This window comes from Muntiacus reevesi, chromosome 1, assembly GCF_963930625.1.
Source record: "Muntiacus reevesi chromosome 1, mMunRee1.1, whole genome shotgun sequence".
Lineage (NCBI taxonomy): Eukaryota > Metazoa > Chordata > Mammalia > Artiodactyla > Cervidae > Muntiacus > Muntiacus reevesi.
Window position 1 is genome coordinate 59,200,608 of NC_089249.1, and position 25,856 is coordinate 59,226,463.

General features: G+C 49.0%; 2 protein-coding genes across 10 annotated transcripts in view; one reads left to right on the plus strand and one right to left on the minus strand.

Annotated features, from left to right (window-relative positions):
• Nucleotides 1-25,856, plus strand: part of FAM118A (family with sequence similarity 118 member A) — a 343,668-nt gene that overhangs the window by 166,457 nt on the left and 151,355 nt on the right. For 3 of the 8 annotated variants that reach the window (XM_065945378.1, XM_065945364.1, XM_065945373.1), the window contains exons 2-9: nt 1,148-1,260; nt 2,032-2,284; nt 5,330-5,551; nt 6,869-6,997; nt 8,001-8,286; nt 10,119-10,151; nt 11,815-11,898; nt 13,000-14,183. In XM_065945378.1, coding sequence (XP_065801450.1) covers nt 1,214-1,260; nt 2,032-2,284; nt 5,330-5,551; nt 6,869-6,997; nt 8,001-8,286; nt 10,119-10,151; nt 11,815-11,898; nt 13,000-13,019 — 1,074 coding nt within the window. In that variant the 5' untranslated portion in view covers nt 1,148-1,213 and the 3' untranslated portion in view covers nt 13,020-14,183. Of the gene's footprint in view, nt 1-1,147; nt 1,261-2,028; nt 2,285-5,329; nt 5,552-6,868; nt 6,998-8,000; nt 9,364-10,118; nt 10,152-11,814; nt 11,899-12,999; nt 14,184-25,856 lie in introns of those variants that run through there. The other 5 variants (XM_065945337.1, XM_065945357.1, XM_065945349.1 and 2 more) reach the window with 3 other exon arrangements.
• Nucleotides 15,044-25,856, minus strand: part of SMC1B (structural maintenance of chromosomes 1B) — a 76,939-nt gene continuing 66,126 nt past the window's right edge. Inside the window, exons 21-25 of one of the 2 annotated variants that reach the window (XM_065924314.1) lie at nt 25,628-25,782; nt 23,152-23,303; nt 21,166-21,235; nt 18,230-18,340; nt 15,044-16,855 (exon numbers count right to left, since the gene is read on the minus strand). In XM_065924314.1, the coding sequence (XP_065780386.1) occupies nt 16,754-16,855; nt 18,230-18,340; nt 21,166-21,235; nt 23,152-23,303; nt 25,628-25,782 (590 nt within the window). In that variant the 3' untranslated portion in view covers nt 15,044-16,753. The remainder of the gene's footprint in view (nt 16,856-18,229; nt 18,341-21,165; nt 21,236-23,151; nt 23,304-25,627; nt 25,783-25,856) is intronic. The other variant, XM_065924322.1, reaches the window with a different exon arrangement.

The window sequence follows — 25,856 nt, forward strand, 5'->3', positions numbered from 1 at the left end:
GGGCTGTGCCAAGCAGGCACTCAGGCCTTCTGTTGGCGGCTTCTCTGCGACGTGTTTCGGCAGCATGTGCCGAGATATTTACAGGCTTCATGCTCTGTAACTCAGCAGTTCTGCTTGGCAGAAATCCCTCCTGAATACAATTTCAAAGTAGATGAGAGCTTTGTGTGCAAAGGTGGTTGTCAGAGCCCCAGTGATGTCCTGCCTTGGGGCGGGGGGGGTGGGTGGATGAAGTGCCTGATGGCCTCGCAGTGGGACAGAGGTTCGTGCATGTTGCTGTAACACTTCTACTTATGGACAGTTTTTCTTTCCTCTTTTTTTTCCTTTAGTTTTTTCTCTTTATGAATAGTTTTGAGTAACATAAAGAAATGCTTTTATTAAAATGCATGAAAAAGTAAGATATGACCTATGGTCTCGAATGATGTAAACATTTTAAAGTAAAACATCTAGAGGGAACTATACAAATGCTAACAGTCATTGCTTGTAGGTAGTAGGATTATGGGCTTTTTAATCTTTATTTTTCTGTATATTTCCTTCTTTACAGTAAATATTAGGTATAGAGTTGGTGGAGGCAATATGATTCTGGAAAGATGATAGAATGTGGAGATTGTTTGGCAATAGAGACCTAGCTGGTTTGAGAGTCCTGTTTTGTGTAAGCTAAGAATTGACCTTGGACTCAGACTATTCCACTGGACTGGGTGTCAGCGTGGCCGGGCGGAGGCCTGGCATCTTGGAAGACTTGCCGGTGTGTCCTGGCACGTCTCAGTGAACTGCTCGGTGCCTTCGAGAGCGAGGCTTGTCCTGGAGACCCGTGTGGCTTGCTTTGCTGTCCCCTGACGTTGCTTTCCCTCCCATGATAAATCCCTGGTGTCCGTGTCCCTGGAAGTGGCCCTGGAGCGGAGTGGTGAGGGGACAGCGCAAACCCCGGCCCTGAGCCGCTGCGTCGCCTCCTTCCCAGTCTCCTCCTTCCAGAGGCGGGCTTTGGGGTGCCTGGGTCTAAGGCTCTGCCTGCCCTCTTAAGTCACAGGATTAGGAGTGCGGGCTTAGGAACCATTCTGGATTGTGTTTTTGTATGTGATGGTTTTCAGTAATTCTGATTTAGAGAGAGCTCTGCGACCTTTGATTTTAATTCCAGCCTCATCTTTTTCAGGGTACTGATGAAAGAGTTTTCACCTGGGAAGTAGAAGTTGCCTCTGAATCTCTTTAGGGCTCACAGATGGATTCAGTGGAAAAGACAACAAATAGAAGTGAACAAAAATCAAGGTAAATGACGTCGAGTGCACCTTCACACGGGTGTATAGCCTCCAGTGCAAAGCTTCTCATGTGTTACTTGATACCTGCGAGGGCCAGTCACAGCAGGTTAGGAGATGGTCTCAGAGGCCTTTGCTTCAATGTAGGAAACGTTCCAGGAGACAGTTCTCTTTCTGCCCGAGGAAGCCCCTGCCGCCTGGCCTCCGCACCAAGCAGCAGGGGATCAGGGGCACCTCTAAGGCTGGAGGGCGTTGTGGTTTGCAGGAAAGAAATCTCTGACAATAAACGGGCAGGTGATAAACTTGACTCCGTGAAGTAACGCAGGAGGAAGTGCTTGCCGGGGAGTGGGTCGTGGAGGACCCGCGTTTTGCCAGGGATTTTCTTTTCTGTCCCTGTGATCAGGGATCGTTTATCGCCATAGTTTGTATTTACAAGCTCTTGGCCGTTTTAAAGGAATTTAAATTGCTGAGCTGCTTTGTTTACATACACACGTCACTCTTACCAACACCATGGGGGACTCGAGACGGACAAGACAGTAGAGTCCCCACGTCCCTCACGGAGTGAGGACTGAACCAGTGAGATGCGTACACAGAAAGGGAAGTGCATACGGAGCGCGGCGCACAGGCTGGCCCTGTGGTCCGTGTGGCGGGGTTGAGGCATATGTCCAGCGCCAGCTGTGTTGGACTCGCCGCCTCACGGACGCTTACGGGCTGCAGCGTCTCCCTCGCGGTGGCAGGGCTTCCATGCTGGCTTTCATTCTCCCCCTCCCTTGTTTTTAAGCAGAAAGTTTTTAAAAAGCCTCATCCGGAAACAGCCCCAGGAGCTGCTCCTGGTCATTGGGACGGGCGTCAGCGCAGCGGTGGCCCCAGGGATCCCCGCCCTGTGCTCCTGGAGGAGCTGCATCGAGGCCGTGATCGAGGCTGCGGAGCAGCTGGAGGTGCTGCACCCTGGGGACGTGGCCGAGTTCCGCAGAAAGCTGACCAAGGACGGGGACCTGCTGGTGGTGGCCCATGACCTCATCCGGAAGATGTCCCCGGTAAGTGCTTCCAGGTCAGTGCTTCCGGACTCCCTGGGCAGCTTGGCTCGAGGCCAGGCTGGTGAACCGGGAGTCCGGGGCTTAAATGACTCCACGAGTTGGGCTCACGAGCCAGAAGTCCTTCAGTTCATCAAGATAGCGTCCCTTTAAATGAGGGTCCCAGGAACCTTTAAATGGGGGTCCCAGGCTGCTCTGGGGACCAGCCCGGTAACCTTGTCCTGGTTCAGCGCGGGGCGCGGCCACCAGCTCTGCTTGGGTCTAAGCAGGTCAGCCGCGACTCCTCACACGACAGGTGGGTCCCCAGAGTGTCAGGGAGAGAACAGAGCATCTTTGTCTCCTCGGGACAGGACCCAGCAAGGAAGAGAGGTTGGCGTAGGCGCGCGTGCTCGCTGAGTGGTGCCCGGGGCCCGTCGGGCTGGTGCAGAAGCGGGGGCGCTCCCACAGGGTGCGGCCGCGTCACCCCTGAACAGGCTGCCCTCGGAGCGGAGGACATGACTGAGGTCCCAGGCACATTTCTTCCATTTCTGAGAAAGTACAGCCGTCGTCTCATTTGGGGCAGAGAGACGTAGGAGGATTCACAGAGGAGAAAATGAAACTAGTACCCAGAGAAAGCGCGCGGCTTGACGGCGATGGCGTTGACACGGTGTTTACACTCTCAGGTGAAAGCCTGGGAGGGGCGCAGACCATGCGGCCTCCGCCTCGCGCCCAAGGCCGACTGCCCGGCTCCTGCCTAAGTGACCTGAGCGTTCCGGCGGGGGGAGAGCGGCAGAGGGCCGGGCGTCCTTCCTGTGGGGTCTGACGCACCACAGGCCAGTCGCGTTGTCACGGCATCTGCCAGAATTTGCCCAGTGGCCGTAGTGACTGTACCAGAGCCTGGGAAGCTTCAGCTGGGTGATGGTGCCAGGTGCGGGTGCAGTGTTACACACGGGGTGGCTCCATCATAGGCGGGTGGCTACTGCTGGTTTGAGTAAACCAGCTTCCGCGTCCGTTTACCTGTCACTTATGGCTGTGTTCATGCTTCCGGACAGCCGGCTACCGGCCGCTGAGCTCGTCACTCGCCGAGCCCAGAGTGGTCTGCCGTCTGGAGGCCCCTCGGCAGGGAGAGAGCAAGGCCGCTGGGCCGGGGGGCTCTGGGCGGGCCTCGGGCGAGGGCGTCCCCTCGGAGGGGCAGCTCCAATGCGAGGTTAATCAACATGAGTGTCCGGGGCTTTATCTTTTCTTTTTTTTGTGTATTTTTGAGAACTTCCATAAAGAGCTAAAGTGAGGCCAATTAGAGTGGTGGTGTTCTTCTGTGTTCAGCTGGTTGGGAGCAGGGACGTGGACTGAGTAGGGAGTCGGTTTTCCCAGGGGTGGAGTTCTGCCTGGGGATTCCAGGGGAGCCGGGCAGGGCCAGGAAGTTGCAGGCATTTTTAGGGGTAATTGTTGTGACACCCTGTGGAGCCTGAGCCGTGTGCTGGGGTAGGCCGGTGGGGTCGTGGGAGATGGGGTCAGTGTTGGTGGGTCCTGGTGGGGCTAAACCTCCTGGGAGCCGGGGTGATGAGTCGGGCAGGTGGGGGACTTCTGGGAAGAGGCTGGCTGTTGGTCCTGCTATGGTTTGGGGTGTGGAGGTCCCCGGAGGCGACAGAGACGTGCAGATGCTGTGGTGCAGGAAGGGTCGCTGGACGTGGACCCACGTGCGCTGTGACATGGCAGTGAACGGGTCCGCCAGGTCTTCACAAGTCAGGCGTGAGGTGCCAGGGACCTGGACGCCGGTTCTCAGGGGAGAAGGAGGGGAACAGGCTCACAAGAGAGCGTGAAGGTGTGGGGGCTCCCTGAGGGCAGGCCCGTGGAAACGGATGGGGGCGGGGACTGGAGCGTCTGGCAGCGGGAGCCCAAGCTAGGGGACGGGGACAGCCTGGAGGGCAGTGGGTCCTGTGGGCGCTCGTGCGTGCACGCCGCAGGCCCAGGACCAGGCTGGCTGGGGCGCCCCGGGGTCATGCGGGCCTCCTTGCCCAGCACCCCCCCTGCTCTTCAGGCATCCGCCCGCCTCCCTCTGGGCCCTGCCCGGCGGCTCCACTGAGCAGCTCTGCTCAAGGCCCCGGCGACCTCGGAGCTGCCTCCCGGGCCCATCCCACTCCTGACCCCAGGGCTCTGCGGCACCGGCAGCGTGACACAGTGTCCTTCCCTGGACGCCCGCCGCCGGCCCCAGGCCTCCGTGGCTCCCGAGGAGGGAGAGCCCAGGCAGCCCTGAGGTCTGCAGGACCCACGGGGTGTCGTTCCGGGTCACTTGTCTGACCTCACCCTTGCCAGGTGGCCTCGCTCACCTCCTGTCCAGCCCCTGCTGGGCGTGCCCTCTCCAGAGCTGCCTCTTCCTCAGCGCTGGGCTCAGAGTCCTGTATCAGTCGTCCTCCCGATGCTCTTTGACCCCCCCCACCCTCTCCCCGACAGGGCCGAGCCCCCTTTCTCTGCTGCGCTTTGATAGCGTTGATTGCTCTTGACATTTCACTAACATATTGACACACTGTCTCCCTCTTCCAGAGTTTTAAAAAACTCTATGAAGTCAGCAGTTTTCTTTCTTTTATAAAAAATACTACTGTCTGTCTTGTTGTTGAGTCACTCAGTCGTGTCCAACTCTGGGACCTCATGGACTGCAGCACGCCAGGCCTCCTGTCCATCACCAACTCCTGGAGTTTGCTCAAGCTCATGCTCATTGAGTCGGTGTTGCCATCCAACCATCTCATCCTCTGTCGTCCCCTTCTCCTCCCACCTTCAGTCTTTCCCAGCATCAGGGTCTTTTTCAGTGAGTCAGCTCTTCACGTCAGGTGGCCAGAGTATTGGAGTTTCAGCTTCAGCATCAGTCCTTCCAATGAACACCCAGGACTGATCTCCTTTAGGATGGACTGGTTGGATCGCCTTGTAGTCCAAGGAATTCTCAAGAGTCTTCTCCAGCTCCACAGTTTGAAGGCACCAAGTGTCTCTCTGGCACCTGGACTGTTCTCTCGTGCCTGGGGGCTCGGTGGTGGTGGAGAGATGGCGTCTCTGTAACCCCGGTCCTCCTCTCCGCAGCGCACGGGCGACAGCAAGCCCAACTTCTTCCAGGACTGCCTGATGGAGGTCTTTGATGACCTGGAGCGGCACATCCAGAACCCGCTGGTGCTGCAGTCCATCCTGAGCCTGATGGAGCGGGGTACCATGGTCCTCACCACCAACTACGACAACCTGCTGGAGATCTTCGGGCAGCAGCAGAGCAAGCCCATGGAGTCGCTGGACCTGAAGGACAAGACCAAGGTGCGGGGCGGGGCCCGCGGGCGGGGCGCGGCGCCAGGGCGTCCTGTGTTGCGATGGCAGTGCGTGTCAAGTCTGTTCCTGCGGTTTTTCCTTACTGTCCTACTGTGAGCGTTTCCCCATCACGAAGCCGTCTTCAGAAGTGTGGTTTTAGATGGAATTTCATTACGAGACGAGGTTATCATTGTTGTGAGCGTTTTGCCACAATTATAAATAGTGCTAAATGCAAATTCTTACCCTTTCTAAAAGTTCCTAGAAAAATGTTAGGGTCAAAGGGTATGACTGTTTTAAAGACAGATGATATAAATTATCCAAGTATTCTCCAGAAAGGCTCCCCGCTTACACACCACAGCTGTGGGAGGGTAACCCACCTTCCTTACCTTGCCAGCCTGTGGCGTTGCTAAAAACCCAACCCAGTGCATTTCTCCCATTGGATGGGGCGCCCATTTTATGCTTTTATTTCTGTCACTGCTAAGGTTGACCATGGTTTCATCGTATCAGCTGAGTTTCCTGTGTGTGTGTGTGTGCGCCTGTGGGTTTACACCATCCCTGCCTGTTCTTCCCTCACTGCGGGGGTCGCGGGGTCGGTCCCAGACCCACTCCCCACGCAGGGACACCAAGGGCCGCTGGGCTGACGCCTCGTGGCGGAGCTCCGGTTCGCGCCCTCCCCTGAAGCATTAGTGACACACGACAGGACGTCCGCTCCACGTCCGAGTCACGTGGCTGCGTCCGTGGGGCCGCTCACTGGTACCTGGAGCCTCTGGGAACCAGCTGCAGATGGCAGGGAGCCTTCTCTGCTGCTCTGCCCGGGCGCGTCGGTGTGTGTCTGAGGTGGTCAGTCCAGCGCGCTGATGGCATGGTGCCGGGTGTGAAGATGAAAGGGAGGTACGTGACACACGGCTTCTCCAGGGCCTTCATTCTGGGTCTTGAAATGAAGCCAGTAGAAAGCTACTTGGTAACTTATCTTTTCTGTATGTATATATTTCAGGGTGTAAAATCAATGTATACCTAACAGTAATTAAAATATAACGTGATTTAGAACGGAAACCTTCATCTCCCTAAAGTCATCAGTCTTAGCCATTTACTGTCATCTGAAATGTTAAAGATACTTTCTGTGTAACTGTCTTGGTCTTGAAACAGAGAAGTTCTTTTTAATATGGCAGGACGGGAAAACCAGTCCTGACAGCTGCGTTTCTCTTAGGTTTAAAGAGATAATAACAAATCACAGCATCTCTCTTGCTTACACCGCGGGTAGGTCTGAGAAACCGTGAGTCTGTCGGGTACTCTCCCCAGCCTGTGTTCCTCTGTCTGCCCTGCCAGGTCCTTCAGTGGGCGCGGGGCAACATCAGGTTCGGAGTTCTTCACATTCACGGCTTGTACACCGACCCGTGCGGGATGGTGTTGGACCCTTCGGGATATAAAGACGTCACTCAAGACCCGGAGGTCATGGTACGCCCTCCCCGACGTGGCCCTGGTTGTGCCCCTGGGGCTGTGTGGGGGCTGCTAGCGGCAGGTGGTCTGAGCAGGGTCCAGGGCTCCCGCCCCTTGGCACCTTGAACAGAGGCTCCGTGAACTCGAGTGAGCCCCTTGCCCAGGGATGCGGCTCTGTTTCGGGAGGGCGACTCACAGACCCAGCTGAGGTTGGGAATGTCCCTCCCTGCTCGTCCTCTCTGTCCATCCGGGCACCTCCTTTCCTTTCTCTACTGAGCAGTCTCTTTCAAAACCTAGTTTTCAAATTTCATTCTCTGCAAGGCTTTTTTGTTGTCATAGACAAAAGGAGGTGTGGTGAAACTGCCTCGTGGCTTCCTGCGAACTCACTTTTTATGCACTTAGAAGCCACGGGGGTCCTCACTGATGGCTCTGGAGCTCACGGTCCGGTCCGGCTGCCGCTCCCCAGGCACGGGGTGGTGACGGGCTGGGCCCCTCCGCTGCCTTGGCATGGCCGTGGGCGGGCAGGGGCAGTCCTGGCCGACACTGAACCTGTCTGGGTGGGCGATGAGCCTCTGTGCCCCCGCCTCAGGCACCATCACTGCCCCCCTCAGCTCCCCTTCAGCTCCTCTGCCCTCACTCCCGGTGCCAGGCCCTCCCCTCGGAGTTCCCGTCCTCCATTCATTGAGACAGGTCAGTTGCAGGGACTAGGTGTCTCCACATAACTGAACTGAAGAAAAATTCCATGTCCTTATCGTATGTTTTGAACATTCTAAACTGCATGTGATTCTGGAGGATTTGAATTGAGAGGCTGCGGAGGGGACAGCCGCTGCGCTGATGGGGGCCTGGCCAACACTCCGGCTCCCGGGACGAGCCCCCTCCCTCGCTCTGCCTTCCCCCCTTGACTCCTCTGCGGCTCTCGGGAGAGGCCTGTCGGGGAGCCGCGAGGACGCGGCGTCGCACACAGGCGCCGTGAGAGCTGGCTCACGGTCGCGAGCCCAGTCTTCTGTCGGTGCTTTCGCAGGAGGTTCTGCAGAACCTGTACCGCACCAAGTCCTTCCTGTTCGTGGGCTGCGGGGAGACGCTGCGTGACCAGATCTTCCAGGCCCTCTTCCTCTACTCCGTGCCCAACAAGGGGGACCTGGAGCACTACATGGTGGTCCTCAAGGAGGGCGAGGACCACTTCTTCAAGCAGCAGGCAGACATGCTGCTGCACGGCATCAAGGTCGTGTCCTACGGGGACTGCTTCGACCACTTCCCCGGCTACGTGCGAGACCTCGCCTCTCAGATCTGCAGGCAGCGCAGTCCAGGCATGGCTCGTCCCCTTTGCTCGTTTGCTCTTTCACTTTTCAGTGTGTAAAACCGATGGGATTCTGCCATTCTCCCCCCTTTTTATAGATATAAATTAAATGCCATAAAATTGAGAAGTAATTTTACATACCATTAGATTCACCAGTCCTTTTTTTTTTTTTTAATGTTTCTGTGTACTTAAAACTAGCAGATTGGGGTCATTGGCATGGCCGTAATAGCCTACAAATTGAGTTTTTTAGTTAAAGCTGCGCGTATAGTTGTACACGTCCATTCCTGTTTCAGATGACATGCCCTGCTTCAGATTACCTTAACTGAGAAAGACAGCTGCCCTGCCAGCTCCGTCAGCTGTGATCCTGGCAGCCTGCAGATGCAGCTGTCTTACACCTTTATCCTCTCACGCTGCATGTTAAAAAGTTAAAACCGCTGCAGCACAAAACGATTGCACGAAGACTTACTTTCTTTTTTCAAATAACATCTTTTCCGTGTTCTGCTGAAGGCAGCACCCCTTTTCAGTAATTCTCCTCGGCCCTCCTCTGGGGAGCTGGTCACCTACCAGGAGTGGCCGTGATACATGAGCACTTGTTTGGAGTTTGTATCATAAAACATGGGTGGTGGCAGACCCGGGGAGGCCTGTGGGGCTCACCTGTCCTTGTGATAGGAGACCAGACATGGGCACCCACAGGTGGGGGAAGTTGGGGTGGCCGCAGTGCTGCCTGGGCAGGACCAGCTGTGGGCTCGAGGCCTGGAGAGGGCGAAGGCCACGGCGCACAGCGCAAGGGTGATCGGCAGCTTGGTTTCTCCCCACTGGCCCTTTTCAGAATTGACGGTAATGAGCAAAAGGGGCCAATTTAAGTTGCATTTCCATGAATGAAAGTGTCATCAGGGAGGCAGCTTTTTACTAAGAGGAGGAGCAGGGAGCTGACACTTGCTGTTGCACATTGCCATGAATTTTATGTCCTTGACCTTATTTCACTTTTAGTCACGGTATCCACTGTTTCTGGGCTTCCCCAGTGACTCCATGGTAAAGAATCTACCTGCCCTGCAGGAGGTGTGGGTGTGATCCTTGGGTCAGGAAGGTCTCCTGGAGAAGGAAATGGAACCCACTCCAGTATTCTTGCCTGGGAAATCCCATGGACAGAGGGATCTTGGGGGTACAGTCGTTTGGGTTGCAGAGTCAGACAGGACTGAGCGGCTAAACAGCAAATTCACTGCTACTAAGCAGATGACTTTAGGGCTGCTGAGACAAGCTCAGAGAGGTGGCTCCGTTGCCCATGTGTTTTGAAGCTGGATTGGGGTCCTGGACTGACAGCAGTCGGACGTGCCTTCAGGGCGCCCCGCACAGGCCTGCCTGCTGACTCCGGCAGCAGCTCCTGCTTCCCCCGCTCTCCGCGGACCTCACCCGGGGTTCCCTCCCGCGTGTGTCCTTCTTGGCAGGGGATTCCTGTCCCCATTCAGGCCCCCTTTCCCAGGCCCTAGCAGCTGAGTGGCTTTGACAGGCTGCCGGGGGCCGAAGGTTGTTTGGACTTAGAATCCGTGGCTGTGTCTCTGAGCACGTGTGTGGGGACGGCCTTGAGGTGTCCTGCTGAGAGCAGGAGGTGGGCTGGGGACAGCGGAGGGGGGGAGTGCGGCAGGCATGGTGCCCGGCTGGCTCGGGGCGTCGTCCCAGGGTGGAGAGGACGGTCGGGAGTCAGGCCCAGCTGCCCCACATGCTGAGCGCCCTCAGGCTGGGCAGGCCCCCCCCCCGTCAGGGCCAGCCTCGCCCGGCCCCACCGCGGCCGAGGAGGGCGAGCTGCCAGGCGGCTTCTGCTGACTGTTTTCCTTTCTTCTGCAGATGCCGATCGAGTGGACAGCACCACGTTTTTGGGTAAAGCAGATCTCGATTTTCACCAGCCTGGTTTTTCTTTACACATTCCACAGTCTTCCTGCCCTCACTTATAAAATCAGAGAAGAGTTTCTCACATTAAATACTTAACCTGTGTTGTGTCAGGACAGCCCCATCTGGACGAACAGCAGCATTCATGAGGGTCGCTGCCGCCACGGAGGGGTTAGAGAGACAGCCCTTCAGCTGCGGGCTCAGCTCTGTCAGACAGGGGCCACCTGCTGGCGCCAGGAGTGATGTCCCGTCCTGGAGCCCAGAGGCCAGGGCACTGGGAGAGTCTATTTGCATCATACCATTTGGTCTCAGATGTATTAACAGCTAACTTTTGACCCATTCTCTTCAGACATTTTAATTGCAAAGGTTCTGAGTGTTCTTGTAAATTTTTCTATTTACTTACTCCTTCTTTGAGATGTGAATACGCTTCTCAACTCTGCCTGTTTGTGCACTGACAAGCTGACTGAACTCGGGCGCCCCGCGCCACCCCTGGGTCAATGTTGCACCAGGCCGCCCCACCTGGCTCAGCCAGTCGGGTTAGAAGGGGCTCCTCTCCGGTCAGTGCAGCAGGGGCCTCGGGGCCCTGGGCTGCTTGCCCATCTCAGCAGGGCCACAGATGGAAACTGGTTGGTGCTGGATGGCTTTGGTTTAGGAATTACTCAAGTTACACTCAGCTTTCCATTTCTAACTTATTTCTATGTGAAAGGACATATTTATTTTAGTTGCTTTCTCTTGACTCCCAGAACCACCCATCTCTGTTGAAAAAAGCAGTAGCTTGACAGACATCTGTACCTAACCACAGGGATTAGTTGGTAAACTCTTCAGTAAAATCAGATTTACTGAATTCTAGGGTGAATTCTAGAATAGTAAGTGGTTTTTAAATAAAAATTTTCAATTGAAGTGTAGTTGTGGTATGATATAAGTCACAGGCGTACAGTACAGTGAGCTCACATTTTTAGTCACGCTCCATTAACGGTTATGAAGTACTGGCCGCATCGGGTGTCGCCCAGGCAGCCTAGAGCTCACTGCACCCCTAACGGTTTGTGCCTCTCAACTCTGCTCCTGCACCGTCCTTTCTTCCCCCTCCCCATAGTAACTATGTTTTTTCCTTTGTATCTGTGAATCTTTTTCGTTGTATTACTAGTTACTTTTTTAAATTCCATGTGATACCCTACAGTATTTGTCTGACTTAACTTTACTTAGCATAATGCCCTCAAAGTCCGTCCATGTTGTTGCAAATAGCAAAATTTTCTCTTTTATGGCTGAGTAGTATTCCATTTTATGTGTACATGTGTACACACACACCCCATATTCTTTATCTTCATCTGTTGAGATTCACTTGCTTTCATATCTTGGCAACTGAAATCCTGCTGCTGTGAATACTGGGGTGTGTGTATCTTTTCTAATTAAGAGTTTTGGGAGGTTGTTTTTGGATATATACCCAGGAGTGGGATTGCTGGATCAAGTGGTAATCCTATTTTCAGTTTTTTGAGAAAGCTTGATAGTTTCCCACAGTGGCTGCCCTAGATTAATTCCCACCCACTGTGTCTGAGGTTCCCGTTTCTTGACGTCTTTGCCAGTGTTTGTTATTCATGTTCTTTTCCATGGGAGCCATTCTTAGACAAGCTTTCTAATAAAAGTTTTCATCTTTCAGGGAATGCATGCCAGGACTGTGCAAAGAGGAGGTTAGAAGAAAATGGAATTGAAGTTTCAAAGAAACTCAGACAGTCAGATACAGGTACACGGTCTGTCCTTTCTGGGCCACTGCAGGTCGGCGTTGCTTGTAGGTGTTTGCAGTCACTGTGGTTTGCTTCAGTGTTCCTGGGCTCTGGGGGAAGGAGCGATGCGTACATTGTTCCAGCTGCCCAGAGAGACCCACTTTAAACGTTTTCTGTTTAAGTTAGCGTGTTTCTAAAGAAAAACCCGAGAAGCACACAAAACGTAAGGTCAGCCCAGTGAGTGTTCACAGAGTGAATGAATACACCCACGTTGTCGCCTCCTGCTCAAATGAAACCCTGTCCAGAGCCTGCCCAGCCCACCTCGTCTGTTTTACTCACCCCTCACCACTCAGGGGCGGCCGCTATGCTGACTTATGTCACGTCAGTGTCTGACCCTCCAGGACAGTCTTTCCCTCCAGACTCTCTCCTGCTGCTGTCTCCGTGTCGGGGGCTCTTCGGTCGCCTGCTGCCGTGTCAGGGTGGCCTGGGCGACTGTCCGCGTCGGCTGTGCGGATGCTGCTGCTGCCGCACGCGCGTGGCTCGTCCCACCCCAGGCGGCCTCCGCGTGGGGGCGTGTGCGCCTGTTGGCAGCAGGGCACACTGCCGGGTGGGCTTTGCTCAGGAGCGGTGGGCTCGCCAGCCGTGGGCTCCTTGGGGATGCCCCGCCCACACCAGCAGCCTCCTGGCTGAATGGAGAACGCCGTCTCGTCGTCCTTACCGAAAGCTGTGTCCCGCTGTGTGTGGGTGAGACCCAGGTTCATCCTCTCGGAGCTGCAGGCAGCCCCGTCGTGCACACACCCGCCAGTCCGCAGGCTCCCGCTGGATGTGTGGTGAAACTGCCCCTTCTCCAGCCCACTAAGAAGGGCAGCGGCATTCCTTTTCCTGGGCTGAAATTTCCACAGAGCTTTGCAAATCTAATGTCATAACTGATTTTGTCCCCTGATGGTATTTATAAGTCAGAAAGCCATTTTTAGACAGTAGCCACTGTTTCCATTATGGAGGTATTTTCAAAGTCTTTAGCACATAAGAAAACTGTAAACGCCTCTGAAATAGAGATCCCATTGCAAATACTTTTTCAAGATCAACTTTAATGTGGTATTACTTTCTTTTTGTTGAAACAGATGACGCTGGAGGGTCTTGAAATCTTTAAAACCAATAAAAGCTGCAACCTGAAAACCAGCCTTCTGTAACCACAGTGCCATCCCCAACGAGGACGAATGTTAGAGAACTCCACACAGGCTCTCGATCCTAAACCATCAAAGACCCCGAGAGCCATGCGGGTACGTGCCCTGGCAGCTGGGTGAGGGAGCCCGCCGCGTGCTGAGCTGCTCTGAGGTGACGCGTGCACACCGCGGGTGTCCTGTGTGAGGACTGACAGACCGCTCCCTCAGGGGCCAGAGCGGGGCAGGGACGTTCCTGGTACTCCCAGCTCCACGCGACATGCCTCCTTGTGAGGCGGTCTTTCTCCTCCAGTGAAAGGGGGAGAGTAAAAGCTGTCCAAGCAACAGTAGTTGCCAAAGAGAAAACAGCACACGAGAGACTTAAATTTTATCATTTTTGTGTGGAAGCATGCTACTGTAGAAAAAAGTTAGAAGTATGTTTGTTCCATTGTTAACTACTGAAGAAGGCCTGGGTGCTGGAGGCACTGAGGGAACCGGTGAGGTGGTGGTTAACAATGCCTAGATCTGTAGGGCTTCTTTGGAGTTCTGTACTCGCAGTTACTTTGTTTTTTAAAGAAGGGCACATCTACCTACTACTAAGGAGCGAAGTCTCCAGAGGCAGAAGGCCTTTTCCAAGGCACAGGGCAGTGTCCAGTGCGCCATGTTACAGAGAACCGAGAAACTGTAAGTGGAGCACAAGACCAAGTTTTAAACTTTAAATCCCAAGCTCTCCTAGCCTTTATTCTAGGGGTTAAGGTCCAGCCTTTCTGTTCTTATCTCTTTCAAGTCCTTTCCCCGCAGCCCGTATTGAAGGATTTGCAGAGAGCAGACTTGACAGACTTGTCGGAGCACTGTAACCGCCGGGGCTCACGGGGCCGGGCCGCGTGCTGCTGTCTCACAGGCCGGGCACTTGTGCCCACGGAGCTGCTCTCTGACCCTGGCACTGGCCCTGCGTGGCTTCTATGCCGAGGCTTCCGTGTTACAGCTCCCCACAGGTTTAGACAAAGGGAAGAACAAGAACCAGGAACAGGGAGTAAGAGAGAAGCCAGAGAGCTCCTTAAGACCTTTTTTTCTTCCTTTTGAAGCATGGAAAACAAATCTTTTATGTTACTCTGGTCAGAAATAAAATTTTATCTTCAACTCTGTTTGCTCGTCCTGTCTTTAGTTATGACACAATGTGATATCATGTATTTAATGAGAATTTTTACCTTGAATTGTGAAATTTGATTACTTGGAATATTTAAGTATTTTTCAAAAGCAAACATCTTAAGTTGGCTTTTAAAAAATTGACACATTTACAAAATGCAACCAGGGCAACATATATGAAAGTTGGTCAGACACAGGATACAACAACATTGGGCTTCCCAGGTGGCTCAGTAGTAGAGAACCCCCCTGCCAATGCAGGAGCTGCAAGAGCTGCGGGTTCTATCCCTGGGTCGGGGAGACCTCCTGGAGAAGGAAATGGCAGCCCACTCCAGTGCTCTTGCCTGGAGAACCCCATGGACAGAGGAGCCTGGCGGGCTAATCCATAGGGTCAGAAAGAGTTGGACGCGACTTAGCCATTGAGCACGTAGCAATTTAAAGCATAGAAGTGACATGAAACAGGATATAAAACTGGAAAGGAAGAGTCCGCTCAGGATAAGCTTTGAGCACCGCAGAGAATCAGAGGCCTCCTTGCTATAATGAATCCATGTATCTATAGTCAGTTCTGCTGTGATTCTTACTTTAAGATGAAAATTTATCCCAGCATGGCTGATACACTAGAAGCAATCTAAGCACAGGCTTCCCTGGTGGCTCAGCGGTAAAAAGTCCGCCAGCAATGCAGGAGCTGCAGGAGACCCAGGGTTCAGTCCCTGGGTCGGGACGATGCCCTGGAAGAGGGCATGGCGCCCACTCCAGCACTCTCACCTGGAGAATCCCCGTGGACAGAGGGGCCTGGTGGGCTACAGTCCACTGGGCCGCACAGAGACACAACTGACACGACTTGGCACGCCTGCACACGAGTATAGTTTCATCTCTGAGAAGGAGTGGGTCAGGGGGTGACTGAGCATGGCTTTGTTTGCTGCCTCAAGCTAGAAGAGTTTTTACGTTTTGTATTAACTATTTAGTGTGTGTAAACCCAGCTGTTTATTAAGCTCCTGTCTCCCTATTTGGGGAGCGGGGGGCACGGTTTCCCATCACCCTGCGGTTCTCACTGTGTGCTCCTGCATGGCACGCGGGTTTTCAGGAGTACGGGTATACTGCGTCACAGTAGAACAGTGATGGACTCTGAAGGGTCAGTGGCACTCCATGAGTCCGAGTTAGGAGAGAGGATAGCCCAGGCAGAGGTCCGGGTCTGCACTGAGCCCATGTGGTGTCAAAGGGCAGCTCAGTGTTAGGTGCTGTCTGCCAGGAGAGAAGGCGGTGGTTTAGGTGGCGTTCCCACCACTGAGAAAGGAGCAGAGGACAGCTGCAGGGGCACCCGAGAGCTCCAGTTCTTAGGGACAGAGTGCATTTTGTTTACCTGAAATAATATTGTTCAAAAGTGACTCAGTCCATTACTTTAGGAGGCCACTCCTTGATTAAATGGCACTTGGGCCCAAAGCAGCCTTAAATACAAGACCGCCGACCACCAGTACCTTAGAATTCTTTAATTCCATTTTTTAAATGGAAATGAAGTACTACTGAAAACTAAAACTTTCTTTCCTATCCCTAACAGTGCAGAGAGGGTCCACTGTATCCTTGGGCTACATATCTGTAGACTCAGCCAAACTTGGATTGAAAATAGGAAAGGGAATTTCCTGGTGGTCCAGTGCTTAAGACTGTGCTTCCAGTGCAGGCGGCACAGGTTCAATCCCTGGTCAGGGGACGAAGATCCCACAAGCCACACCACATGGCCAGAAAAGAGGAAAATACTTGAGAAAAGATGTTGAAAAGTTCCAAAAAGCAGTACTTGAGTTTGCTGTGTACAAGCAACTAGTTACATAGTATTTACATTAATATTAAGCATTATAAATAATAGTAGAGATGATTTGAAGTATATGAGAGGATGTGCATAGGTTATATGCAAATATTATTACACCAGTCTGTGTAAAGGACTTGAGTGTGCTTGGATTTTGAGATCCATGATGCCCACAGATAAGGACGACTGCTTCCCTGTGAAGTTAGTGTTAATTGGGAAAGCCTGTGTTCTTCAGTGTTTCCTTAACAGAAATTATATTCAGAGAACTTTAAAAGGCATAGAAGCAGACATAATTCAATTTCATCTTAAAATTTTTTGTGTTCCTAAAATTGCAGATTGTAGACATTTGAAATTAGACTTTTTTATTGGCATTTTCAATATTGACTTCAGTCCCTCTGAAATAACTTTCCATGAAACAGTTTCAACACGCTATAACTATTTAAAAATTATGAGTTTCCCTTAAAGATTACTTAAACATACAAGACAAAATCACAGTAAAGATGATGCAGGATTCAAAATGTTCTGAGCGGCTTTCAGAATGCAAGTTTAAACTGTGGTGGTTTCTTTGTTAAACTCAATCAAAGCTGACTCTCATGGGACACGTTACCTACTGGAGTGGGGCCTGGACACTCCTTCACAGAGGTGAGCTGCAGCATCTTTGCCTGTAACAGTCAAGCTTTTCCACAAATGGCACAAAGGCCGCCTAGCTTCTGCTCCAGAACAGACTGGCCTGAGCGCCGTGTGGCTGCTCCCAGCTCAAGGACCCTCTAGGTGCTACAGGGACTGGCGTTGTCTCCTGCTGCTTTCTCTGCCTTCAGTATCTGGATACTGAGAAAGATCTAGGGTCAAAACTCGGCTGAACATGCAGTCATCGTGCTGAAATGGAGAGAAGACAGTTAAAAGTCAGTGCCAGTAGAGAGTAAGTGGTATTAAATGTAAAGTAAGAGCCATTAGTGAGTCTGGATGTGCATTGTAAAGGAACCTCCTTACAGCCATCTGAGAAGGTGTTACTTCTGCATTTCCATCAGCTTTATGTTTTGTTTTTGGTAAGGGTACCAGAGTACGCCACCCAAAAATATGCCTCTTTTGCATGTGGATTGTTTTGAGCCAGAGGCTACTGAGAACCAGCAGATACAGGAAAAGCTCTAAAAGCTGAGCACAAGTTTCCCTTCTGTAAAGGAAATTTACATCTCTGTAAAAGGTGTCATCCTCTGCACTCTGAACCCTTCCTCAGTGGAGAAGGCACTCGGTCAGCAGAGCAAACCCGACTGAACGGTCTGGCCACTGTGCTTTCTCGGTCCCTTTCCCACTGCTTGCCTTCCCTTCCCAGAAGCCCCAAGGGCCTTCTGCTTATTTTAGCCTAGGGTGGGCTACAAGTCCAGGTTCTCGCCCCTCTGAGTTACTCACTGCTGGGTATGCCCACGTGTATGTATGGTGCACAGTAATGACCCGTCGGGTGTGACTGACAGGGCCCAGCTGAGACCTGGGCTCACCCCTGAAGCGTTCGCCCCTCCCCTACACAGTAGTGAGAACTTCCACTTCTCTCCGGCAGCATGCTTCCAGTGACCCCCTGACATTAATTAGGCACAGGAAGGGAAATTTATTTTATTTTTGGGGGGAAATTTATTTTTAATCTTAGGTTTTTTTCCCAGTTTTTAAAAAAAATTCATTTTTATTGGAGTACAGTTGCTTTAATTTTTATCTTAAAGGAAAACTCAGGAAGTAATACCTAATAATTGTTCAAGAACTGAATGATCTGAATGAGTTGCTCTGCTGCATTAGCTCAGCTAAGTACTTTCAATGGCTTAAGAAACTGAATTACAGAAATTACTATACAATTTGGAACTTTGTCAAATTCTTTGTTTTTTCTTTTAGTAGTTTTGGAAGAGAAATTGTTCCTTGTTAGTTCTACAACAGTGCATTTGTTGTTGCTAAAACATTCAAACATAGAAATATGGAAGATAATATCAACAGTTTACTCTGTAAGTGAATGTGTACTATTGTTTTAAAAACAAAATTATACTTAAACTGTTGTGCAGTTTTTTATTTACCTTTTCACTTAAAATATAACTTAAATTTCTGTGTACTGCCATAGAAAAATATCTAAGTAGTTACTATTAAGTCTCGTTTGACTAAAAAATAGTTAGGCCTATATTAATAAACTGCAGAAATCAAACAGTATCTATACTAGGAACTTGTGGTGTCAGGACACACTATAAGGTGACTTTCTCTCTCTTTACTTATCTTTACCTCTGGATAGATGCCTATCAGTGCATCAGCTTTGGAATAGAACTCCTCTTTCAGGGAAATGATTATCATCTGAAACTGTTCCTGAGTCTGCTCTTTAATGTAACTTGACACCTGGGAGGAAACAGAAAGCACACGTTTCATCAGCAAAGGCCTCTTTTATGAGCAAAGGCCTCCTTTCCAGGGGCTTTGAGGACAGACTCTACAGGTTTCTGAATCTGCCCATTTTAGGTGACGAGGCACTTACTTCTCTTTCTGTAAACTCAATAAATCCACTGCAGAAATGGAAATAGTTCAGACTGTAAAATAAGAGGTTAGTAAAGAAATATATAAGGCTCATTAAATCTATGATTGAAAACTGGTAAGAATATTTTTAAGAATAAAACTCTAACTTAAGATACCATGATGTGAATAGGCAATCAGTCTTGACAATAAGATGAAACTACCACTCGGATATTTTGAGGGTAAAGGGTGGTATTTAAACTTCCAACTTCCTATATTGCCATCAAAGCCTCAAGATGAGAAAAATATAGCAATTATATATATATATTCATAATCCATAATCAACTCATTTGGTTAGAGGGGAACTCAAAGACTCCTTCAGCAGGCTTAATTCCAAGGAATAAGAACAAGATAGACTGAATAGAAATGGGTCTTGGTGGACAGACTCTACTCAGAACTTGGAAAATTATGAAGAACACTTTGAACTCAAACTACAGTTTAACATATTTCTTGCCAACACCCTGGATTTCTCTGCAAGCTTACACTGTGTCTTCTCCTGACTGCACTCAGGATACGAAGGACACATTTTGGAAGCAGGAAGGGCAGCTGCAGTTGAGGAATGAGTCAGCAGTTGAGGTGAATGATGAGAGGGAGAAAATGCTTCAGGCTAAGAGGCTGAATCCACGGAAGGAACTCCCTCATTAGAGGCAACGGTAGCCACTACGAGACAGGTCTTTAAAAAGTCTTGGGATGTTGACAGAACGGAAGAGGAGATAGGATGCAAAAATGTAAGGCATGCATTTTGCTAGGAGTCACCTGTGATAAAGTTTGGGTGCCCTGACCACAAGCGGGAGTGGAAGCTCCTTCACAGTTGCTCATATTACATCATGCTCATACTCAATTCAGCAGTGGGGTGCCAGGAACATAAATCTCAAAGGGAAACTGGAAATTAAGAGGCTTTTAGTACATAGGATAGGTGCCAATAGAAAAGCGTAGTAAGTAAGACCTAGTACTTAAAGATTCCACTAATACAAACATCTAAATTTTGCTAGAAGATAAGGATATATTGGGCTTCCCTGGTGACTTAGCAGTAAAAAATCTGACTGCCGATGCAGGAGATGAGGGTTTAATCCCTGGTTCGGGAAGATCCCTGAGAAGGAAATGGCAACCCATTCCAGTATTCTTGTTTGGAAAATCCAAAGAACAGAGGAGCCTGGTAGGCCACAGTCCATGGGGTCACAAAAGAGTCAGACATGACTGAGTGACTAAACAACAATAGAATACGCTTCAGTTCCCCTTCAAAGAGAAGGGGAGTGTACGAAGTCCACAGTGTTAGAGCCATCCCCGCCCCCCACACAGAGGAGATGGGATACAAAGTGCTAAAATTAACCTCCTGAGGGGAAATTCTCCCAAATGAGTCCAGCCTTGGAATGCAATTAGCTGATGCAGATTGGCTGGCATTCCAAAGAGATGACTCAAGATTCTCTTTCTACTCCTGCGTTTCCTTCTCCCGGTCTTCCCAACGTCTCCAGCAGGTCACGAACGTGGCTCTGACCTGTTCTCTACAAGTTTCAGGGGACTCTTGATTTAGTTCCTAACTTTTGTGGGTGTGGCATTGATATGCTATTATGTATACTGTGACATGTTCAAAAAGCAAGGCCCTACTGAGATCTGGGTTAGATGAATACAGCCTGGGAAATGCTGGGAGATGACACTGTTGCCACTAGAAATTACCCCAGGCTGTAGCTCCTGGAAAGTCCCTGCATCTCCCAGGCATCACACAAGAGGCTCAACAGAAAGAAATCAAGGGAGGTCAACTTCAGAGACTCAGGGTGGTGCCCAAGACTCAATACACCTCTCAGGGCTGGACTCATTAACCAAGATTGTAAGACTAAAAAGTATAACTGAGAATGCCAACTTAACAAATTACTAGAGACCTTCTCTGTCAGCATGACCAGAGCAGCCTCCTTATAAACAGCTATAAATGCAAAGTCCAGTCACTTCTGGAAGGCTGATGAACCTAGAATCAAAACCAGGAGTTTAATTCGTCTCCTTCCGGAAACGGATGGCTCTGGCAATAGGACCACGGTCTCTGCAGGGTGGGGCTGCTAGCATTTGCCTCCATCCGGTGGTCTCCTTCCAGTCTACCCCATTCTCATGTCCGAAGTTTACAGTCACGGTGTGTGAGGCGTCTGAGTCTCGCAGGCGGTCTGCCCGTCTGTGTGCTGACCTTTAGGCTGATTTTCAGTTGTGTCCTCAGTTCCCTTATGGTCTCAAATACTGAAAACAGGGTTATGTGGAAACGCACTAGCTGATGGGAGAAATTTTAATACCTGAAGGGGAGCAAAATTTTGAACTGTAATTCCTTTGGAATTTTATTTAGATATGTTATTTTGGTCTTTATGAAACAACTAATTTGGTCCTATTTGCCATATGGTCTACTTTTAGACCCTCTGGGTCCCAATACCTAGATTTCGGGAAAAGCAACTCACCCAGTAGCAGTGTTGTGGATCCAGCAGTGATCCTTACTTAAGTCCCCTAAACCCTGAGTGAAAACTACTACCCTGAATCATCTTATTTTTAGATTTTTAACTTAGATTTTGCTTTTATACAGCAACTGTCAAACTATGTTTGTTCAGAGTAAATTGCCTTCTAACTGCATCCTGACCCTTGAATTGTAAACACTGTACTGGAAGTTAAATCAGAAAGGAACTTACTTTGCCAATGTTAGTATTGTCCAGGGCTGCATCTACTTCATCTAAAACAAAGAATGGAGCAGGCCGAAAACTAGAAAAAAATTAAAATCAAGTCAGTTACAACTTTGTTTTACGAGACTTGGAGGACAGGACTAAGAATATTCAGAACAAATAAAATGTGTCATTTTGTATGCCTAGGTCACCAATGGCCTCTATGTCGATAAATACAGTGCTCAATTCCCAGTCCACATCCTTTCAAAGGAAGGTGGATGGAACCAGGGCGGTGCTCCCCAGCTTCCTGAGCCAAGGACACCACGGTCCGCTCCCCGCCCCACCACTGCCCAGGCCCCAGTCTCCTCTGCCAGCTCCTCCACAGTCTCCTAACTTCTCGATACTGTGGTGCCTCTGGGGCTCAGTGATCAGAGCACTCTTCTAACTAGATTTTTTGATGATTTCATCTGCTCTCAAGGTTTTAAGTATCACTCATTGATGGAATGCTCTCACATTTCTATTGACAGTTCTGACCTCTCAAACCCTTGCTTCACTGGTCCAATGGCTTAATCAGTTTCACATGGGTGTCTGCTCAAACTCAAGCAAAATCAAACTTTTCACCTACCCTCAAACCCACCCCTCCTGTGCTCCTCTCCAGTGCAGTTAACGGCAGCTCTGATCCCTCTAGCTGATTAGGCTCCCTCCTAACCCCACGCCTCGTCTGCTCCCATACTGGTCCGAACTGCCACCATCTTCAACCCTGATTGCTACAACAGCTCCCTAAACCTGCGCCTGCCACTGCAGACAGTCTGTTCTCTACAGGCACTAGGCTCACTCGGACTCATTTCTTATGTCTAGAATATTCTTCCCTTAGAACTCTCCTCTAGAACACCCCACCCATGTGACATGCTCCCTTAATTTCTTCAAATCTTTGCTCAAATATTACCCTTTCAAAAAGCCCTTCCCGGAAGATTTTTTAACATTGCAAACCCTTCCCTGTTACTACTGCCATTCCCTCCTTTGTCTCTATAGCAACTGTCATTTTCTAATAGTCTCTATATTAGAGAATTAATTTACTAATACACCTTATTTATCATCTGTCTTCCCCAACTAAAATTAAGTCTCTTTGAGGCAGGGTATTTGTTTTCACTGCGGTCTCTCCAATGCCCATTAACACCACTCAACACAGTCAATACTTAATAAATATCTGTTGAATAAATGGATGGGGGTGACACCTAGTAACAGTCGTGTTCTGCTAAGATTCACTCCACGCAGGTTCCTGTTTAAGTCCCTGCCTCCTCTTTTTCTCAAGTCTTCCTGCATTAATGGCATCTTCTTTCCCATTCCTATCATCACTAATTCTTTATCTTTCTTGAGACCAGTAACAAACAGCTGTAAAATTCTGTGTTGATCTTTCTGATCATAAAAATAGAGAGGTTCTATTATCTATACCTTAGTTCTTCATCTAATGCTTTGAACGTTGAAAAGTTAAATGCTTTAATTTTAACTAACATTTTTCCCGTGATTTATTTTACAAACACAAGTGTCACCATCATCAGTGGAAATGAGGAGGTTAAACTTTTTTTTTTTTCAGAAGAAATACTTTGCTTAACATTCCTTACTAAATCACTGATCTCTGAATATGGACTAGGAAAATAACATAAAAGTTAGGTGTTTTTACTTTGTTTGGATTTGTTGTTAGAATTGTCTTTTGGCAATCTTGAATTCAAAACTGACCATTTGATACCTCCTTTTCTCCTTTCTTTTCAATTAAGCTGGACATTAGTAGCTTTTGATAATAACAAATTGAATAAAAATCTTTCAAAGACTGAATTCTCTCTTAAATTTGCTGTCTAAATTATTACAGGCCTATAGCATAACCTGAATTGTCTGGCTGAAAAAAAATTTTTTTTTACTACACACGCTGCATAAAGACAAGCAATTAGCAGACCTTCTGTAGGAAGGGCTGTTTGGTCTCTGCCCTGATGCAGACCAGGGGGCTCACCGTGACCGTACCTGTGCACAGCGAACAGGAGTGCCAATGCGGCCACGCACTTCTCTCCCCCTGACAAGTTATCCATCGGCATGAACCGTTTGCCTGGGGCCACACAGTTATAGCTGATCCCCTCCAAGTAAGGCTCTTCTGGGTTCTCTGGGCTAAGAAATGCCTGAAACACATGTTATTTATTTAGCAGTATCAGAAAAGCTATTAGTAAGGTTCAACTTGGAACTGCAAAATACTATTGGTTCTGTTTTTCTCCATTTGATGGAAAAATATACCAATACTTGTAAATAATGTATTCAGCTCTACTTGTAATCAGAGATAACAAGGTTCACTGGATGGGGAGTGCAGGGAAAACATTCTGACACACACAGAAGATAAGCTGTTCCCATCAGTCTGCTGTTCAGAGTTCAGAAGCATATGCTGCAGTCTGACTGAAACAGCCTGCATTCAATTCTTCCACTGGTCCCCTCATCAAATCTTTACTGAACACCTATTATGGGTCAAGTCTATAGGAACAGAGATGAATCCTACCCTCAAGGAGTTAATGGGTTTCTTCTAGTCTTACTTTATAAAAAATGAGTTATTTTTTGGATTAAAGATCTAAATGTAAGACCAGAAACTATAAAACTCCTAGAGGAAAACATAGGCAAAACACTCTCTGACATAAATCACAGCAGGATCCTCTATGATCCACCTCCCAGAGTAATGGAAATAAAAGCAAAAATAAATAAATGGGACCAAATTAAACTTAAAAGCTTTTGCACAACAAAGGAAACTATAAGCAAGGTGAAAAGACAACCTTCAGAATAGGAGAAAATAACAGCAAACAAAGCAACTGACAAAGAATTAATCTCAAAAATATACAAGCAGCTCATGCAGCTCAATACCAGAAAAATAAACAACCCAATAAAAAAATTGGCCAAAGAACTAAACAGACATTTCTCCAAAGAAGACATACAGATGGCTAACAAACACATAAAAAGACACTCAACATCACTCATTATCACAGAAATGCAAATCAAAACCACAATGAGGTACCATTACACGCCAGTCAGAATGGCTGCTATCCAAAAGTCTACAAGCAATAAATGCTGGAGAGGGTATGGAGAAAAGGGAACCCTCTTACACTGTTGGTGGGAATGCAAACTAGTACAGCCACTATGGAAAACAGTGTGGAGATTTCTTAAGAAACTGGAAATAGAATTGCCATATGACCCAGCAATCCTACTCCTGGGCATACACACCGAGGAACCCAGAATTGAAAGAGACATGTGTACCCCAATGTTCATCAGAGCACTGTTTACAATAGCTAGGACATGGAAGCAGTCTAGATGTCCATTGGCAGACGAATGGATAAGAAAGCTGTGGTACACATACACAATGAAATACTACTCAGCTATTAAAAAGAACTCATTTGAATCAATTCTAATGAGGTGGATGAAACTGGAGCCTATTATATAGAGTGAAGTAAGTCAGAAAGAAAAACACCAATACAGTATATTAATGCATATATATGGAGTTTAGAAAGATGGTCTCGATGACCCTATATGTGAGACAGCAAAAAAGACACAGATATAAAGAACAGACTTTTGGACTCTGTGGGAGAAGGTGAGGGTGGGATGATCTGAGAGAATAGCACTGAAACATGTATATTACCATATGTGAAATATATCACCAGTCCAAGTTCGATGCATGAAACAGGGCATTCAAAGCTGGTGCACTGGGATGACCCTGAGGGATGGGATGGGGAGGGAGGTGGGAGGGGGGTTCGGGATGGGGGACACATGTACACCCATGGCTGATTCATGTCAATGTATGGCAAAACCACCACAATATTGTAAAGTAATTAGCTTCCAATTAAAATTTAATTAATTAATTTAAAAAAAACCACCCACCACCACCACGACGTTATTCTTGGTTGAAATTCTAAGTATGTGATTCAAGATTAGTTCAGTCATAAAAGAATATCATGAGAAAGAGGGAAACCCAAGTATATATAACCTGGTCTACATCTTCTGTCCACATCCAACTGCACAGTGTTTGCTGTGGGTCCTGATCATGGAAGGGAGAGACCAGCAGGACAAGGGGCGTGTCCAGACTTGAACCCTGCCTCCAGCTCCTTCCCTCTCCACAGACCCCACAGCAACCTCTTTCCCCTACATTACCCTAACGCTACTGCAGAGACCACTCACAGCTCTACAAAGTCAAATTAGTACAGATCACAGAATTCCAGAACTGAAAGAGAACTTGGAAACCAGATGATCTAACCCACTCATTGTGCAGATAAAGGAGCAGGACCAGAGATTTTGACTTGCCAGGATGACTAGACCTAGAACACAGGTCACTGTGATAACCAGTTTTCATGAGCTGACTTTACCCAGTAAGTGGGTCGCTCAAGAAAGAGTGATGGTGATTTACCACCACTAAAGAAGAATAATACAAATAACACAAAGTTCCTACTCATAACTGAGGGTGAGAAATACATACTTGGGCACTGTTGTTTCTGCAGAGCTTCTTGTAGATTTGATCAATTGAGATTGAGATGTGCTCAAAACAATGGTTGAAAAGATCGTATCTCCTTTTTTTCACCTGTTCAAACTCTTGCCTACATATTCTGGCTTCCTTTCTGCTGGCCTCAAAAGCTAAGAGAGAATCAATGTTCTTTATTTTGGAGATCACTGAGGGCTTTTCTTATTTTAACTTTAAAGCATTAAAC